The sequence below is a fragment of the Grus americana genome, chromosome 7 (assembly GCF_028858705.1).
Source record: "Grus americana isolate bGruAme1 chromosome 7, bGruAme1.mat, whole genome shotgun sequence".
Classification (NCBI taxonomy): domain Eukaryota; kingdom Metazoa; phylum Chordata; class Aves; order Gruiformes; family Gruidae; genus Grus; species Grus americana.
The window spans coordinates 40,108,482-40,128,802 of NC_072858.1; the positions used below are offsets into that span (position 1 = coordinate 40,108,482).

General features: G+C 39.8%; 1 protein-coding gene across 1 annotated transcript in view; it reads right to left on the minus strand.

Annotated features, from left to right (window-relative positions):
• Window positions 1-453: 453 nt before the first annotated feature.
• IPMK (inositol polyphosphate multikinase) overlaps window positions 454-20,321 on the minus strand; it is a 44,379-nt gene continuing 24,511 nt past the window's right edge. The window contains exons 4-6 of the mRNA XM_054832316.1: window positions 15,692-15,864; window positions 7,101-7,182; window positions 454-6,062 (exon numbers count right to left, since the gene is read on the minus strand). Of these exons, the coding sequence (XP_054688291.1) occupies window positions 5,428-6,062; window positions 7,101-7,182; window positions 15,692-15,864 (890 nt within the window). The 3' untranslated portion in view covers window positions 454-5,427. The remainder of the gene's footprint in view (window positions 6,063-7,100; window positions 7,183-15,691; window positions 15,865-20,321) is intronic.

The following is a 20,321-nucleotide window of genomic DNA, read 5'->3' on the forward strand; positions in this document are numbered from 1 at the left end:
CAGCTTTGTCTTTTCCAATCCTCTTTCCAAGCAGAGAAGCTTTTCCTAGCAGGGAAGAAGGTTTTAGGAAACAGATTGGTGGATTGCTACGGAGATCAAATACAACGCTGACCAACAATTCACATGCAACAGAGCAATCAACACACACACTTCTGTTCAAAAAACAAGTTCTGTTTGGGGGTTTTTGTGTGTGTGCGTGTGGAGTTGGATTTTTATTTTTTCATTTTACAGAGGTGACTCTTGTATAAAGGCAGGTATTCCCAACAAACCATAGCAATGGATGCAATGATAAAAATATGGTGGTAACGCAAAACTGGTAAATCCAAGGTAAACACTTGTTATAGAGCACATAGAAAAGAGGAAAAAGAAAGGATTAATCAGTGCAGGTATATTCAAGAAAAATTTTTCTAAACAATCTTCCCGTATTAAAAAGAAACCCATTATACTTGCAAGTCACTTGCAGAAAATTTTAATAATTTGCCAAATATACAGCTATTAGAATTACCCTAAATAGCACTTATAATTAAGTTACAAAAGTTGATAGATAGCATAGTACAATGTTCTATAAAATAAACACAGGTAATATTAACAATACCCCCTGCGGTCCAATAATGGCAAAATATAGTAAATGAAATTACAAACACATACAAATTAGAGGAGATCGAGTGACGGCTTTAGACACTTGAATCAAAGAAATCGAGACCAGACTAGACTAGATACATTCATCCATCAAGCATAGTTAATGTAGAATTTTAGATTTTAAAAGCAACACCACAGCATCAGGTGCAATTTCACATGCTTTCATTTACCTTCCAGTACAGTTCCCAGAGGATTAAAGTGCCTTTGTGCACTCTACTTTCATTTACAGCCAGGTGCAACACATAATATTTGGAAGTTACTTCATAGGTCACTTTTTTTTTAAAAAAATAAAATAACTATTTGAAACAACGCACACGATTCAAACTAAGGTGTGTTTAAAGTACCTTTCTTCTATTTGCTGTTGCATGTCATGTAACAACCAAACTAAATTCCAAACACACAGGGCCCATCGCCACTAAACAAGACAACAGTAGAAGATATTCCTTGAAGTGTGTTTTCTGCTGTACAATCCTTAGCTTTCCTCCTCCTTCCCCTTTCAAACTCTGCTCAGTTACATTTCTCCTTGGGTTGACAACCTTCTCTGCAACTTTCATTTATAGATGGCCATGAACATGGAAAATGGGCTGTATTTGGCCTGTGGCTACGGAGAGGAACGTACTTCCCAGGTAACGTCCTACAAGGGTCTGTTGTAAGTCGCTGAATATGCAGGGCATATTCTCCCTGCGAGATACGTGAAAACTCGCAGCCTGTGGATCTTATCCGTAGCGACTACCCGCACTGCAGAACTGACCCAATGTCCTACTCGGGGCTCCTTACAAACTTTCCCCGCTCCCCACTGTGCTACCTCCTTAAACCCAAACCTCAATGTCAACAGCAGTAAGAAAACTTCATGCGGTTTGGCTGTCGCTCATCTTGCCCCCAAAACGCCCTCTTAAAAACACAGGTAAAGAAGTTTCATAAAACCTATGATCCAGCCTCCCAAAGTACGCTCTCCACTAACATTCTGCTCCTCCTCCATTTCCTTTCATGGGAGAGTGCAAAAGGGAAATTGCATTTCCCACAGTATTTGAGGCATTTGGATGGTGTCTTTCAATACCTTCACTCTAAGAGCAGTTATGGGGCATGAGGGTTTTTTTTAGGAAATAAAAATTTCACTTTAAATCATTCCGCAATGATGCTATGGGAGGTCATGTGTGGTACCAGAGCAAGGGCTGAAGGTGGCACTCAGGAGGAAAGTTTACTTGGAAAAAAATAAACAAATTTGGAGGGATGATGAACAACTAATCCTAACTTTAAACAGATGTGGACGCGGGTCTCCTTCCTTCCTTCCACTTCCTTCCTATACTTGATAGTACTTTGTATTTTGAAGGGAGAACACGATGTATAGATGTATAATTCACTAACATTACTTAAAATACTGTATGCACTGAAGTATTTCAGGAACATATGCACTCTGTTAATCAAACTAAAGCAAACTGGTGATTTCCTAATCTACTGAGTACTTTAAAAGTTCTCCACAAAACTGTAGGGTTATGAAAAAGAATGGTCGGACTATGCATTACAGCAGAAAAAAAAACCAGTGCAAGTTTCATGTGAATCACAACTATAAGTCTCCAGTTTAAGTTCATAAAATGATTTGATTAAAATATTTTAAACATTTCATAATGCTATAATAATTTCCAATGTAATTTATGCAACAAATGCCACCCATATCCAAAAATACCATATATGTAAATGCTTTTTTTATAAAACTTTATACAATTCAAGCTCCCATTAGGTAAGCCTATACACAATTCGCACAATCACCTAGGCAGAAAGTTTTTCTGAAAAGTATATTCTCAGAGAGTACATGAATGACAACGCTTCCATGGACCTTCCCTTTCGACAAGTGATTCTGCCAAATCAAACTCTTATTGCTTAAAATCAAACCAGACGGGTTTCATCAACGACATACACACCACACGAGTGCGGGGAAGGGCCCTGCTTTCAGTTTTATGGGGCAGAAATACCTATAGGTCTTGCTACCATTCCGTAAAGATTCCCACGGAACTGTCCCGCTTTGTACAGAGAACAAAAGGGACGTCACTGGGAGGGAGGGAGATCGATGGCAATACATACATTTAGTGACCAGTGGCTCCCTCTTCATTTTCTAATTAATTCTGTTATCTGTTTAACGATTTCTGTGAATACATCTCCAACTATAACTGAAAAACAGTGCGGTAGAAGACACTAGAAACACCAAATCTAAAATGTGCAAGAGCAATGTGAATATAGTGCCTCTGCAGGCAAAAATTCACAGTTGGTACTATGCCAAAACACCTCTACAGCAAGCTTTATTTACACAACTTTCAATTAAAAATACTGTCATCTCTCAGGTTACATTTTAAATTAACAGATATACATCCATAATAACTACTGGTAAAAAAACATGATAAAATTACTTTTATTTATTTTTTTTTTATTCAAAATATTCTGACAGTTGAACAATATTCCAGGTGCATTACAAACACTGCCATAGTCAACACAACAATCAATACTTAAAGAGCATTCAAACACTGAAGACGTATATCTTAAAGCAGAGACAGGAGAAGGAGCTTATACTAAGAGCACACAGATCATTTTCCAATAACTGACTTCTCTGAGGCAGATGTCTGATTTCTCCGGCACAAAATGGATTAAAATCCAGAAGAGATGAATTACAGAGGACAAAAATTCAGATGTATAAATGTTCCCCCCCTGTATTTTCTATAAAACATTGTCAATTTATCATACAAGGCCACTACCAGCCTAGGCTACTCTAGTGTTAACTATTTACGGGATAGAACAACAAAATCATAACAGAGAAACCAGCATCAAAGCAAATAAAACCACAAACTCTTCCTAGAATATGGCTTAAATTAGTTCACAGAGAGTTGGGAATATATTAACTAGAGGATGCAATGGAAATATCAGGTAGAAAAAAGTTATTTTATCTTCCTGGTATTTTCCCCTCATACTTCACCATAATTTGCATAAAATTTTCAACAAAATGATACTGCCTCTCCTGCAAGCATCTTTTCCCATGCTTCAAAAACATTCTGTTACTAACAGATTGGTTTCATTCTTGAATGTATTGGCCAATATTAGCTCTAAAGTTTAAACAATGCAGTTCTATACATAATACCCTGTTTCTTCCAATTAACCCAGGTTCTCAGAGAGCTAAAATTTCAGATTTAAAACAGTGTATTTGAAAAACTATTTATCTCTTTCTGATATAGAAAAACACACGTCAAATCAAGAACTTGCAAAGACGCGTACACAAATGAGTGCATAGTGCAGGACATCACACAGAGAGAGCAGCAAGGCCACGGTGTCACATTAAGTCCGCGTGTAAAAGATGTATGTTTCCAATGACCAAATCCATTCTAAAAAGTTTTACTTCTGGGGCTTGCTTAAAGCATTAAAATCTTGCTCTATGGATGGCCAGACTCCTCCATCCCGACTTTTCATCTAGCTGCCTACATATGCGTGGTAGGACAGCCACGTACACAGCATACAGAAGAGACACACCCAAAGTGCTTTGGATACATCATCCTGATCTCAAATATTCCATATGAAAGCTTGATTTTTTTTTTTCCTGTGAAAAAGAAGGAAGTGGGATAACTTTCAAACTACACAGCTTCCCTATGCAGCATTAAAAAAAAAAAAAAAAGAGCTGGCTTTAGCCCAGGGTACGAGAGCCACAACTCCGCTGCAACAAACGGAGGTATGTCTGGTTGCTCCAGGGCTGAACAGGATCTTCGCAGTCAAGGGTCCTTCACCTGTATGGCTCGCGGTTTCCAGTCAGTGGAAGCATGAAAAGCTTGTTGCAAAAAGACAAGCGGCAAAGGGCTAGGAGAAATCTCTGTATGCTTACTTAAAACGCTTTGTTTCCCCATTCAATTAGTTTGCTTTTAAAAAGCAATGTTTTTGGAGGAGGGCCATCAGAACAAAGCAGTGAGGCATTTCCCTTAGTCACAACATCAGACACTCCGTTAACAGATCAAGTTAATCTCCTAAACAAAATCGGTTCCCAGAAAACCTTGCGTTTGCATTCTTTTACTCTTTCTTAGAAACAAACAGTTTCTCTAGCAGTTGTGCAGTTTAAGCCTGTTAGGGCATTTTACTCCAGCATTTTCTTAGCACCTCAACAGAAATTACGTTGTAGCTTGTCTGTGGTGAACATCGGCTAGGGACAACCACCAAGAGGGGAAGCGCCCCCAACCAAGGCTAAAAGAACAGCAGTATCGTCCCCTGACATTGAAAAGCGCTTTTTGATACACGGGCTTCCAGGTTAGACTGCCGACTCAAAATGGGATTTCTCTCAAAGCAGGGTTAACTCCAGTTATTGAAATACAGTAAACACAAGAGGGCAGTTCTGAGGACATCAATCCTGCGCATTAGAGTTTTCAGTCCGTTTTCTAAAAACCTGTTAATTGAGATACGGCTCAGTGTCAAGGCTAAGTGGGCAAATGGTATCTACGCTAAAGTTGTTATGGGAACTAACATAATCCTTGCTTGTTGTACAACTGTACTCCTTGGATTGAAGCCAACCATACACATTTCATCCTACTGATTTACCTATCCTGCTTAATCTCAAGTATCTTCGTCCTTTCACACTCCATTAATTAGTTATCAATTATTTTCCTGAGTGAGATTATAAAAAGTTAAACCCTTCTACCAAAAGTACAAAGACAAATAAAATATAGAACAATACAAACCCAGTTATACAGCATTACAAGTGCAGAAATTCTTCATGTTGTTGCTCTTCTTTATCATTGGCCCCCAATAAAAACCATAGCAAAGAATTTAGTTATCCAAAATATTTTGAAGTACTGTGATTAAATTCTTCAGACCATAAATGTAGCCCTCGTCCTTTGTGTTGCTAGGAAACACATGAGCAAAATCTATCATTCGGACTTCTACATTTGCGCTTTCCTTGATCTCTGCTGGCATGTGACAGAAAACTTTTTCCAGTTGGGGTATAACGTTTCCGTTCAGATGCTCTTGCGTAATGCATGTGCTGCTTTTCCACACGTTGTCTTTCTCCAAGTTTTCAACTTTTAGCGAGAGTTGACTGTGGTGCCTCTTGGAGTACGCCTTTTTGTGAAGTGCATAAAATTTGGACAGGCCTTTACTTACAGAGGCCTCAATTTTTCCATTCTCTGTAGAATTTATTACATGAATATTATTATTATACTCCAGTATGTCTCCACCTGATAACAGTCCTTTGGGCACTCCTCTCTTCTCTGCCAAGGTGACATCACTCAACCGCACGGTTGTTGCCTGACACGAACCTTCATAAACAAACAGTAATGAGCTTGCATAAAAGTTGAGTTGCTTCTGGCCCTCAAACCACTCCAAAATTTTTTCAATCTTCTGAATGCTGGCAGCTATCGCATCTTTCCTCAAGCAGTACCCATTGTGGAAAAACTTTGAGATGCCTGCAAGATATAGACACGTTTCGGGATTATTTTCACCTTCAAAAAGAAATCAAACATCTTTCATTTCTTTTGGGATGAGAACAGTACTCGATCTGAAGAAACAGACAGCGTTCATGTAGTTTCCTTTCAGGTAATTATTAACTAAATCAGAAGCGAATTGAGGATCTCTGATACCTTCAGTCACCTCCCCTGTGTAAGGCCTGCTGTATAATACTACAGATTGGGCTTGGATTGTAAATAAAACTAACGAGTCAATGTATCAATCAAACCGTAGACGAACACGGTGCCTGCTCCCCAGGTCATTTTAGCAAATACCTGGACGGTTTTGGGCACAGACCCATTAAATTCTCCAGGGATAAAGAAGCTCAAGCAGCTCTGTATCACGAGTGACCGAGCTGACAAGTTAGCGCCAGCTCAGGGACGAGGTGGGGGTGTGTTGGTGCGTGCGTTCTTCTGTCCCTCGGTGGGGGACAGATGAACAGATGTCAATTAATAACTAGTTTGAAATAGTTATCACCAAACTGATAGTAGCATGATGATGGTAGCAGTGTTATTTATTGTTAACGTAGAGCAACATATGGATTGACCTCAACCAAGAAGGTCTCTTAAATCGAAAGATGCATTTATGGTGGCTTTCTAATATAAAAGACAAGATATATTCACAGAAGACAACTAGAGATAAAAATATACATATTATAAAAATATTCAGTACTTCTAAAAGATTTATATTTCATTATAGTTTCAAAGCTGCAAAGAAACTGAATTCTACCACTATCATGCCCTTAGTAGTAGTAGTAAGAGACACACGAGGAAATTCCCGTAGTCTACACTGCTGTTATAGCCAACTCCGAACTTAATTTAGGATCAACAGGTAGTTCAAATGATGCAGGAAACAGCTAAAGACCCATCTGGCAAGAGGAGAGAAAAGGACTTTTAAAACGGGAACACACAGACTACTTTTTCCGTATGGTTCTATAAATAAGTAAAGAAATGAAAAATATCCAAGAGCATCAAATTCTGACACACAAATTCTCTTACCGTCCTTTACTGTTTCCTTTGTCAAGCTCCTTCCATAGTGCTGGTTTTGCGTCTCATAGCTGTCAGAAGAGATGTGGTAAACCTGCAAGAAACAAGGAGGAAACTCTGTGCTTATTTCCAACAACCAATATTTAACCAATATTTCTGCAGAGCTGCAAGAGACCTTACAGACAGGTTAACAAAAATCTTTGGTACAATTTAGCCCTCGCATATGCAGCGGTCAGCACTGCCCTCTAGTGCAAAATCCTCCTCCTTCACATCTTGGGGTCTAAGCTACAGCTTTCCTGCATTAGAAAGACATCATTATGTTGGCAAAAAGCAACACATCCGTTACAGGAAAACATTTTATATGGCACCTGCCTTGCAAATCAATGCCAAGACTTGAAACTGTCGTACTCCCCATACTCCTACCCATGCTACTATGAATATTGAACCAGTAAGACAAAGCTAAAAAATTCAATGCAACAATTTTGCAATTCTTAAAACTAAAAAAAATATTTAGCACAACAGCAAAACAATAAGAAATACTATGATGTGACCATCTGAAACTCTAACTGTTAGCACAAATGGGGTTGTACTAAATAAATGACGGCAGCTGAGTGAAAGCTCGGTTCCAACCTTGATAGCCGTACATCAGCTCTTGCCTGAAAGGGAGGCAACTCATACGAGTACAGTTTTGTCCATATCAGGAATTGTACAAGCTTAACAACTTAATTAAAAAAACGTTTTACATAGAGACACATTTTCTCTCTAACTGAAATAATTTCCATAGTAGAAACGTGCCAGCCAGCCAGGCCCGAGTATAATTTGTTTATGAGAGTGTAGACAATTCTTATTTGCAGAAATAATGGTGTTACCAAGCAGGCAGTTGCCTCTGGCAGAAAATTCGTGCTTGGCACTCATTCAGACCACCCAACCCTGCGGCACCCATCCCGGCTGCGGCGCTCTGCCCTCCCTTCACCCGCTGTAAAAAGAGAGGATCCCACGGGAAGCAAGCTGGGGCGCACCGGTGAGGTGTCTGCCCCTCATCTCTCCTTTGGGGTCTTTTTCTTGCTGTAGCCCACAGAGAAAGTCCAGGACAGTGAAACATCAGCACATAAAAAGAAATGGGAGATAAGCAATATTTTAAAAAATAAGAATTCCCTGTTTTCAGTGCAGCCCCCCACCCCAAAACCTCTCTCCCCCATCCAAACCACAACAAGCACAGTAAGAAAACACAGGTCCGTAACTCTTGCTTCACAAAATAGCTGGGAAAAGTCTCAAATAGCTCTTCTTTTGACAAAAAGATAGAAGTAATTAAATTCAGGGTCCCCAAGGAACTTAAATCACAGTGTGTGGAAACTGATTTAAGTCATCAGCCATGAATTGAAGGGGCAGTAAATAATTCTGGTTATTCTAAAGAAATAACAGTTGTAAGCCTGAAGGTTTAAACTCCTGTAGCAGCAGAGACACTTCCCACTGGTCCGATTCCTATTTCCACTTCACGATACTTACAGAAACGGAAGCCCTGATGGCTCTGAATTGCAGAAGAGCGTAGCAGAGGTGAGTTATTCTAATGCAGCATCTGACAAGTGTGATTTTGGTTTCACGAAAGCAATCATTTTACACCACTTTTTTTTCCCCCCAAAGCACATAGAAGAGGTACAGGATAACATGTATGAACCCAGAGATTACTTATATAAATACTTCAGGTACCAAAGTTACTTTCAAAAACGTACAACAAGTTTCAAAAACTTTTTCAGTTTAAAGAGCCAGAAGCCGAAGGTAATTATATAAAGCAAGAATAAATAAAAATATATATATATATATTGCTTAGGAAGAGGATTAAGAGTCTGACTACTTCAAGTTTCCACTAGCTGTGTCGTCATTTTAATAATATTAAACATTCTTGTTTCAGCTTCCTCCATACACCAGCACTGCAGCACGCTCCTGAAAGAATAATCTTGTTTACCAGAACCTTATCTCTTCCCCGTAGGAGCTAACAGTTTTAGTGACATGGGCACTTGCTCAAAAATGCTGATTAAGATCTGCAAGCTCATTTTGTTTTCCAAAGAAATGCTGGAGCAGCACACAAGCCCCCTGTTCTTCTGAGCTGGGTTCCCTGTGAAACCACCCTACCTCTGCTCATAATTTGCACAAAACCATTCCCCCCGCCCCGAACAGCTTTTTATATAGTTGAAAAAATACCCAGGCAGATGGGCACGTTTTGCATTAACAGTGCATTTACCAACAGTGTAACGTATATATTTAACTATCTTGTAAACAAGCAAAGACTCAGAGCACCCTTGGTTACCAACGGGCTTGGCTGCAGACAATGGCATTAAAGGACAACATACGTAGGGAATCATGAAAGCATTCTCCATGTTAGCTGAAGAGCTGTCTCTCAGTATCGCTTCAAGTCTTTTCTCAACGGCAAGGAAGCGATTGTTCGAAACATTCCTGGAAAACCTCAAATACAAATACACTAAGCCCCATACTGAAAGTAGAGAAACAGAACCTCAAGTTCAAACAGAGATAATTTTTCATCAGTTCTTGCCTGCACCCTCGCCTACCCCCCCAAAAACTACGGGCTGTAGTAGGAGAAGGCTAAATCAACTTCCTAGTCTACAGACCTCTTGCTTCACCATGCTTTTGTTCACACTGTCACCGCTAGTAATCTGCTACTCACCCTTTCCAAAAGGGCATTTCCCTTTGAACCAGTCTTTTTCTGCATCCCTGTTGTTGCAGCTGTCTGTACCAGCCCACTTCTGTCAAAACGATGACAAGTCAGTCAAATCTGTAACCTTAACAATGGCCAAGAAATTATTAGACAGGAAAATCTCATTTCTTGTCCACCTGCCACAGCTCGTTACGCGTTTGCTCTGTATTCACACTGAGTTTCACTGTACGGTGCAAGACAAAGGAAACTCCTTCTATGATCTGCAAAGCATTGCCTTCAAGGAAACTCCTGCTTTGGTGATTTTTGTATGTTCTTACCACACCAGGTCAGAGCTGTTTGGACTGACAACGTGCAGGCTCTTCCTTGTGCCTACAAGCAGCTCCCATTTGGTGAGGTCTCTGCATAAACAGAGCTGGAATCCGGCATGCCAACAGCTTCAGTTTTTTAATGAAGAGTAGTAGGGACTCAGTATGGGCAGCACGTCAGAAAATCCAGATGATTAACTGCCGAGGGAAATTATCTTTGGACTTTCTCAACCTGCACTTGGCTTTTGTTGTCCCACGAGGCGTTAAGTTATTGCTGCTTGCATATGCACACGGATTTTTGTACCCCTTTTTCAATTACGGTTAGTTCATCTGACATTCTTGATCTGAGGGAAACCTTGAGCTAAAATAAAAAGTTGGTCCAGTGTGGTCTTTAAAAAAAAGCACAACCCTCGCAAGATCTCAACGGTGAGCTACACGGTTTGGAAACCTTGCAACTGCAGCTTTGGGACATTAAAGCTGAAGGCTGGATTGAAGAAAACAAATATCAAATGTTATGTAAGGTTATTTACGGTAGGTAATTCGGTACTGACTTCCATGGTGAGGGAGAAAAATACGCACACTGTTCAAAGACTTATCTGCGGGAACTCCCTAACTTCCAGAAAGAGTAATTTAAATACATATTAATTAAGACTAGCCTGTTTGGTGGAGATAGTGCTATCACAAATAAAAATCTCTACTAAATAACTTGCAGACCTCCTTCACATCTGCACAAAATATTAATTAATCCACATCATCAAACCTGGAAAAATGTATTTTGAGCAGGCTCGTACGGCGCTACGGAGGGCTACCTGCAGCGCAAAGGCTAGCTCGATTGCACGCGTGATGGAGACTCATGCGCTGCCGACATTCCCACGCACTAGCCGGTGCCTGGGAAGCAGTTTTCCTGTGGAGCTCCTGGTGCCCATCCCGGCTCCCCCACGTGCCCTGCGAGTGCAACCTGCTCTTGTAAGCAAGGACACGGAGATTGGAGATAGACGCTCTGATGCTGAGACATCCAGACTTCAAAGGGCTGAGCTGTCCACTCCCCTGTATTTCTTTTTCCGTAAATATACTGAACAATCACCCCTGTTTTACACTCATGAGGGTAAGAGCAAGCGAGTGTTTAAATATTACAGAGTTTTCTGTTTACAGCAAGGCACCTCTGCGCTGGGAACTGGCACCTGAAGGTCGGAACCCTGCCAGAACCGGAGCCAAGCCGAGAGCGGGGGGGTAAGCAGGCAGCACGCCAGCTAACCCAAGGCCATCTGACATCAGCATCAGACCACCACCTTCACAGGGGGCAACTCCAGCGCCGGGATTTGAAGAAAAATAACAAAGGGAGAAAAATTTAAAAAATAGGTTCTCTTATTTGATACTACTGCTTTATAGTAATGCTGTAACACTTACTGCTGCTGAGAGCATGTCCATTTATCAAAATCCACTTATCCAAACATCTCCTCCCCCCCTCTTTTTAAAAAAAAAAAAAAAAAAAAAATCAAAACCCAACAACTTATGTTGTTGTTGCTAGATCACAAGTGATGAAAGTACACGCATCCCTACTTGCTGCTGGCTTGAAAATTCAGCACGGGAAGGATGCACCCCTGTTTCTAAGACTGTACTTACATATTATTCTATTTGTTTTGCTTCTTTCTTTGTTCTTCTGGTATTTGACAGAGGGCTTTATACGATTAAGTATACCACCAAATGCCCTGACAATCAATATAAAGTTTTAGTAAGGTCCTTACATAAATAAATTGTAGAATGAAATTATATTGAAACTAATTCAGTGAAAAAGCAAAATAATAATCTTCTAAATAAAAAAAAAAAAAGATGACACTGCAGTTAAATCATGAACCGTTTTAAAAATAGCTTAATACTTCATTTTGGACTCCCAGAACTTGCACAGAGCGCCTCATTAGAATGCATTTTTTTCATGCCTCCTTTTTATATAATAAGGGGGGTAGGGGGGAGGGAAGAGGCCACCTCATCTCATCCACCATCAGCTTTTTCCTAACATAGAGGAAATCTTATCAGCCATAAGGACACAACCAGACCAGCTGTCATATACACGACAAGTCTTTTGTGTAAGGAAAAACTGCTGGGGAAACAACAACAACAAAAAAAAATGCCAGGGTATCCATCTGCTAGAACTCGCCCGAGAGGATGACAGATGAAGCTGCTGAACTCTACAAATGAGGTACTTCCGAAACACACCCTTCAGTCCACCAGCAGATACCGGACTTGGAGGAATTGCTCGGCTCCGCAGCATGGATTCGGCACCGGCAGGCTGAGAAACGGGAACCGAACTCAACTGCAAGAACCTGGGAGCGAAAGTCGACAGAGAGCAAAGCAGCGGAGGCGGCGGCGGTGCGAAGGTAACGAAGCCAGCACAGACAAACCACCCAGAGCCTTGGCTCGCTGCTCGTGCCCATCACCGCAGATTATCTATTTCCAGACTTTTAGGGGGACTTGCTTGTTTCTGCGTTTTGGGTGGTTTTTGGCTTGTTGTGGCGTTTTTTTCTAGCTTTTGTTTTGTATTCCTCTGTTTTCTTAAACATCAAAGCTTGAATTGGACTTAGAAATGTAAAAAACCCAGTTCTGGTCATTTTTTACTAGGGAAAAATATAAACACTAGATGGACGATTTAAGGATATTATGCCTCTCTTCGTAAATCTTGTTGTTAACACATCAGAGCTTATGAAAATTACCAGAATACTAGAAAGGGTTCATAAAATACTCGTAAAACTGACTCAGCTACGGTCTGTTTTAAAATAGCTTGCAGGAACATGTGCTGTGGATTAGGAAATTCACCTGTAAAAACAGCTTTGATGAAGTATCTGCATTACTGCATGCAATAGTTCGCAGGCACAAACAATAAGTAAGTGATGGATTATACTGGTAAAGTTACGTAATCACCAGTTTGTGCTTTAAAAACACGTTTCAGAAATATTATTGACTACGTGACATTGGAATCAAGATGTTCTGGAAGAAAAAAAACCCCAAACCTGTAGAAATTGGGAATTGTGGATTCTGAATGAATTGCAAATCCAAAATGAGCTCACAACCCACACATTCCGCTTGTATTCAACAGCGTACAAAATACTCTATTTTTAATACTGCATGTGCTGCGAAGGTATTTCTTATATATTTATGTCTACTACTGAAACGATATCGCAATTTGTATTTTTGCTACTGGAACCGTACCCGAGTTTTCCAACTCATCTTTAAACTCTCACTACTTTCGTAACAAATCTATGTCCTCATCTGTTAAAGAAAGGAACCTCTCCACTAAATATGAAATTGGGTTTTTAACTGATGTTATTGAAACGTCTGTGTTTTCTAAATACTTTTCCACGTATTTATTCTGTCTATTCAGTGCATTAAGATTACTATAGTTTAGCACATGCCAAATGCCAGAACTATGTACATAAATCAAAGCTCTGCCGGATAGGAGACTCACTTCTTTTAAGAACAAACCATACATATTTTATATATAAAACAGATGACTGCTTATTTACCAGTGCATAAAAAAAAAGCTGCATCAATGGCTTTTGGGGTCAAAACCCACTATAAATACATTTTGGTGTAAAAAAAAAACCAAACCAAAAAACAAACACCCATAACACATTTTTGCTTGTATCTCTTCATGACAGCTTATATGATGTGTGCTTTAAAAAACACAGATAACTACATTTTCTATTTTTCCTGGCCCTCTCTTTCTTGCTCTTCTAAAATAGAAACTTAATAAGCGAGCCCATCCGCATGTTAAAAATTATACTGAGCAGAGAGATTAAGAACAAAACCCTCTGCTTTCTGAATCGTATTATACCGTGGTTTTTTGTCCAGCAAACACTAGCAACCTTTATCCAGGCAGTAAATGTCCGTACAGAAGAGCGTTTGACACGATGGCCAGAATCCTGCAAAAATAAAGGAAGCAAACAGGCAGAGAGCACCCCATAATCAAGAGGCGACAAGCTGAGCAGAGAAAATGCCTTGTGATTTCAGACTTTGCTAAGTGTTGCGTGAGGGGAGGAGAAACCTTTCTGAATTCTTTTTGGAAAATAACTTCAACGTGCAATTTGGTACCAAAAGCACAAAACAAATTTCATCTAGTTAAACACTGGATGGGAAACTGTGGTGCTTGGAGGAACCATCATTACATACAGTTTGAATTAGGGAATCAAAAGAATTTCTGCAACAGGGTAAAGATACCAATAAATGACAACGTTAGGAACAATAGTCACAAGCAAAAATACCGTGGAAGCAAGCATTCATTCCTTTTGCAGTGTCATGAAACAAAGGACGTGAAGTACGTTGTTTTACACACAAGATAAGAAAGGTTACGTAACGACATAAGCCAAATCCAAAGCTATAATCTCCAGCCTTCCTTCTCAATCTAAACTGTTTGACTGGTTTTTGACTGGACTCCCACGTTCTCTCTCACGGGCTTACATAATTACTACTCATGACCACTATAATTTATAGCTGTAAAAGCTTATCTCAAGACAGAGTTAAGGCTGAGAGAGCCTAGGCAATTAAGTACAAAACATTACAGAGATATTAGAATTATTTCAAACAATGGTGCAATCGGTGTGCTGTTGCTATCCATCAGCAAAGGGGAAGCTTATCCAAGTCTTCAGCCGTTTATGCTTCTTGATGCAAAGCCGGAGAAACCCTGGCTTTGTGTCATGAGAGAAGGAAAACAAAAATCTCCTATCAAAAAGAAAACGATTCCTGTGCCAATCATAACAGAAAAACGTACTTTGAATGATTTGCATCAGGAATTCATTACTGACATCCACACATTTATGCTACTGATCCATAAATGTTCTGTACAGCTTTTCTGTACAGAAACAGCTTTTAAGTTTTAAAGTAGCCAATACACAAACATGTAATCTTCACCTTTCTCTCCTCACCTAAGATAAGGAAATGTGATAGAGTTAGTACGGACATCTGCAGGGCCGTATCCATCTCAAACTAACCTTCAACTGACAGGTGTTCCTCAAGCATGTAAGCATCAAAGATGTCTTCTTCTGGTGGAAAGCTTTTTTAAAATGCAGAATGTAAGCAGCTATTTATAACTACATGCATCACCTCTGAGCGCTAACTTACTATTCCCTAAATAGAAAAATTACATAAAAATTATTCTTATTTGAAGAAAAAAGTCCGGATGAAAAATTTGGAGAGGATACAGTTTGTTATCAAATTATTATAAAGACTGGTTCAGTATGTAAATCTCCGATATAAACCTAAAAGTCAAAAAAATACTTTGATAATTTGAAATATGTGCTATGCGAAAAGAATTGATTGCAACTATGTTCAGTTTTAAATAACTACGATCTGTCCCAACCCCTACCCCTTTCTTGCACACATACACAGAACCCAAGTTGCAAACAGATTCCCAGAAGGGACGCGGCCAAGTTAAACACTTGTTGTGAACAAGAGCAGTGTTTTGGAACACATTTCACACAACAGTTGATACCAGTACTACCCACATATTCAGATAACACTTTATTTACGTAAAACTCAAGAGGATTGTTGTTTGCTAGAGAAAACTTGCCGCTGTATCTGCTGTGGGACAACAGGCCAGAGCATAAGCTGAATTTGAAAACAAAACAAGTTCTTACCCTCATGCCAAGTACCAAAAAGCCAATCTCTTCCATCAGCGGGTACTTGCTGACCTGCTGCTGTATCTTCTCAGCTGAAGCATACGGATCATAACTTTTCTGACCTATTTTTACATCCATTATGCAAGGCTTATTAAACTTACGGGTCACATCTTCCAGTTTTAGATATGTATCTGTTAAAAAGACAAAACTTTCATAAACAGTGGGTCAAAGCAAAATAATTATATAGTTTCTGCTGAGCTTCTGCGGAGGAAGGAGAACAGTTTAAGGCTTAACATCACGTGAGTTCTTTAAGAGTCAAATTTGTCTCTGAACACAGACTAAATCATGGTCATTGACACCCACAAATTCTGTTGGCATTAAATTCTAAATGCCTCATTGTTTAGAAAATTGCATGCAATTAAAGTGTGCTAACGTAGCACTCAAATTCAAATTATTGCCCAGTTGAAATTCATGAGTAGCTTTTATTAAGCCATTAACATACTTCGAATAGCATTAATAAGCACATACAAATGCAGGTTAATACATGGCTGGTTTTGCAACGGATAGGGTGCTTTCTTTCTCTGCGTGAAAGGGCTAGAATTAAAATGGCAATTGTTCTGGGTGTCATTTCAAAAATTAAATTAACATTTCAGAGTCCTACCCTACAGGGGCCTAAACGTATCTCATTTTTCTTCATTTTATCCCATCCGTACTCATTTCTCATGGCACATCTTTTGGTGAAAACACTCCTCAAATCCCAGGCTGCCTTTCATCCGCGTCCAAAAGTCCCTTTGGGAGGGTACGTGGACCAAAAAAGCCCAAGCCTTGGAGTGCCTGAAGATTTAAAGGACTGTCAAAAAACCTGGTCAAACTGGTTTATGCTTTTCTCCAGTGCAGGTTACCAACTGTGATCTACAGCACCGATTGTCAGAACACAGCAAGACAACAAACTTCGGTAACTGCTTGACTCGCAGACAGCTCCGCTTGGAGGAAGCTCACGCGGATCCGCGGCCCCTGCCAGGGCGGGATACGCACCAAGACAACACGCGGCATTAACACACATCTTGTCCTTCGCACAGCTGCTGCAAACCCACCCGTTACCAGTCACAGACTTCACGTTAAAGTTTGCTTTGCTTTCAAGTACAGCCTACTCTCTAAGTGTATTTCTTTGGCTTTGATGCAATCCAAATACACAAAACCATTGTATTATTCCCCGTTCCTGCAGCACGATCTAAATGGGATTGCCAAAGAAAGCAAAACCAGTTCAAGTTTAAAGAGAGAAGAGGGACAGAGCGCCTGGTTTTGATAACTGTACAGACAGGTAACTAAACCAGTTAGAGGCAAGATAAAGGGTACAAGCCATGTTCCATTTCCACTTCATAAGTAGAAACACTTCCTTAAGGATAAGAAATGAAAAGGACTTTTATTACTTTAATAAGTCCTGCTTAGAGCTTCAGTTTTCACACCATCATGACTGAATGTCCCAATTCCCCTACGTACGTAGGTATCAATCTGAAATAGGTTTGATTTAATCCTTAGACGCCTGCTTTATGAATAAATGGGACTAAGCATATCGTTAAGGTAAAGTCATGCTCAGGAAAGCATGTCAAACCAACAAACTATTTTAAAAAAACCAAACCAACCAATCTTCTCCCAACTCACTGTTACAGCTTAGAGTACTCTTCAATGTCCTTTGGGCTACAAAATCAATCCAGCTACAGCAAAAAGAGTTTTCTTGCAGACTAGCTCATCCATAAACCAGGTTTGTTAACTACAACTGCAGGGATATCCAAGCTAAAAGAACTCGTACTTAACTTTGAGAAGCCACAGGCAGCAAACACACTCAATATGTGCTCGCTAGATATCCCCTAAGGGGAAGCGGACAAATACTCTCCCTTACCAGAAAGCGTATTCTCTGTCACTGAACTGCAGGTGCTGCTTTTTCTATTCAAAGTTTTTATACACAGGTCTAATTCAGTTCGATATTAGCGCTGCTTTTGTGGGGCTTTGGGGAACCACTACTGAATCGGAGGGACTCCATGTAACCTGTTAGCTGTTAGTCAAACAAAAATTGTAAAAATCCAAGCGTCATCCTTCACACCTATCCTTTTTGCATATTACGGAAATCACTGTCATCGACAGATTTGTGTCATCACTCTAAAACAATCCATAAAATAAAACCTAAATGAAATTCAAGGCTTTCAGTACTTAGCTCTCAAAAGCACTGAGCCAGAGGTAAGCCATGGGAGATGGGGAGAGAAAAATAAATACAAAAACATCTCAGCAAATGGCTGCAGTCTTTCACCACCAACTCCAGAACACTTTGGATTATGTTGTGAGCACCTCCAGACTCCAACTGTTACAAATACAAAATTATACAAATTGCAAGTTACCACAAATTACCCAAATTGTTTAGATGCAATGCTTTTATTAACCTTAAAATATAACTGTATGTCAAGTAGTCCAAGACATCTATTTCCTTAATGCAACAAATACTGAACCCATAAAAATACCTATTTTCAAAAGCAGAACTTAAGTCTCCCCCAAACCTAGCACACTTCCCTTCAGACAATACACAGGCAAGACAGTCGTGCTCTTTCCATCAAAGGCATTTGCGGAGCACCCATGGTTATCCGCTGTCCTCTACTCCACTGGTCCAAATCTCTCTTTTTAAGCGTACGGCACCAACGTTCGACACCTCCAAAATATTTAAAAGTTCTAAGTATCTGTCACGTTTATAGCTCCCCATCCATTTCAGATCCATTAAGCTAGAATATCTCCCTTATTGACCTCCTAAAAATGTAACAATTACTATTTTTAAAATATTAAGCATTAAAATAACTTAGAAGCTAACACTAACCCTGGGAAACACTAATGACTTGGCAAAGCCCATGAATTATCCAAAAAATGATTCATCTCTCACACTTTTTGGAATTATTATTTAAGTCTTCATCGTTAGCTAACTGCTAGTTCAGAATTAAGACTATGTTACATCTGTTCAATGCACGCCCCCACTCTCAAAAAGCTTTTTGTCTTTGTAGGGAGAGCAATGCCACCACAGATAAAAGTTTTTTTTTTTTTTCATTACAGCTTCGGGGAAAAAAATAAAATATGCATTGAGTGTTTACATTTCTTTTTTCCTGGCACTGTTTAGTTCTTGTTTGCATTGTGCTCGAGATCTATGGTCTACCAAAACAGACCCCAAAACCACTGTATCGGGACATATCACAACTTCCAACAGTTACCCCTACGATATCGCGAAGCTTTAAGGTAAACAAAGCAAGCTTCGGATTCAGACATCGATAGGTATCACTGCTCTACCTTTTCAAGTCAGGTGCTCTCAGTCTTTGAGGATTTGACCCCAAATGTCCTTCTCAAGGCCATCAGCAAGTCTGCAGCCCAGCCTAGATAACTAGAGCACTCTCCTTCCTCTTCTCGTTTTGACAAACAAAAAACTGCAGATTTTTCAAGCAGTTCAGATTTTCTAAATTATTGTGTAGTACACTGCTAACCCAATGTTAGCATTCGCCATGTTAACTTAAAATCCCCCGCCGAGAAAAGAATTCATAGGGATTTTTATATCTTAGCTTTGGTAAATAATCCTGACTCTATATTTTAAGGATTTAAACAGATCATTCCTCAGAGGCTTGCCCTCCCCCTTTCTATATTTCAGTAGCAGGGAAGGAGACAGGAAGATGTGGTTTGACATATTATTTACATATTTTATTACAGTCCCAAAGGAGACAAACCGAAAGACCACCAAGATTCAGCAAGTATGCATGGCATGAACCACTGCAGACTTCAGCACACATACGTGCTGATGCATTCAGTCCTCACTGGAATCAGAAGTGACAAAATAACTCGAGGCATCTGACTTCTTCTCATAACTTACAAGACATCTCTCAAAACATATGAATATGCACGGAAAAGCCTCAGTTGCTACCAGCAACAAGGGAAGAAAAAGTTTTGAAGCTGGCTTATGTTGATTTACCCTGGTCTCAGTTTAGGCAACAAAAATAGAGCACAGTGTGAAATGAGCAGCAGCAAAGTCACTTAGGAAAAAAATATGCAGGGGCAACAAGCAGGCAGCAAACCCCACAACTCTCAGAAGGAGATATAAAAAGCTTAACATGGGTCCTACATCTTTATAGCAACTTTTCCACTTCTTTATTAATAAACTCCAAATGCCCACAATGCCAGTGAATCCGAAGTTCAAATTAAATTTAGTCTCACTCCAATTTTAGATTGGCTTGGAGTTAGAGGTGGATGCCACTCTGTCTCCCTATCTCCTGTGTGGCAGTAGTAGGTACGCGATTTCAGCATAACAGGACAGTTATTTTACAAATTTTATTGATACTGGGAATATCAGTCCATCTTTTCTGTCACACTTCCTATATTCTCATTTACACGTAACACATTTCACCCCTTTTAGCTAGCAATTTCATCCACTCATCTACATTTTCAGCATAGAAGACTGATGCTTCTCCCTAAATATTTCTCTAAGAAAAGAAACTCCTCGTGTTCCCCACCTTACCCACCGCAGTTCCTGCTTACCTGTCACATGCAAACCCAGAGACAGTCACGGATCAAGTTCAGAGTGGTCCTAAATTAAGTTACTCTGGTTTGTTTCCTACCACAAGCCCTTCTC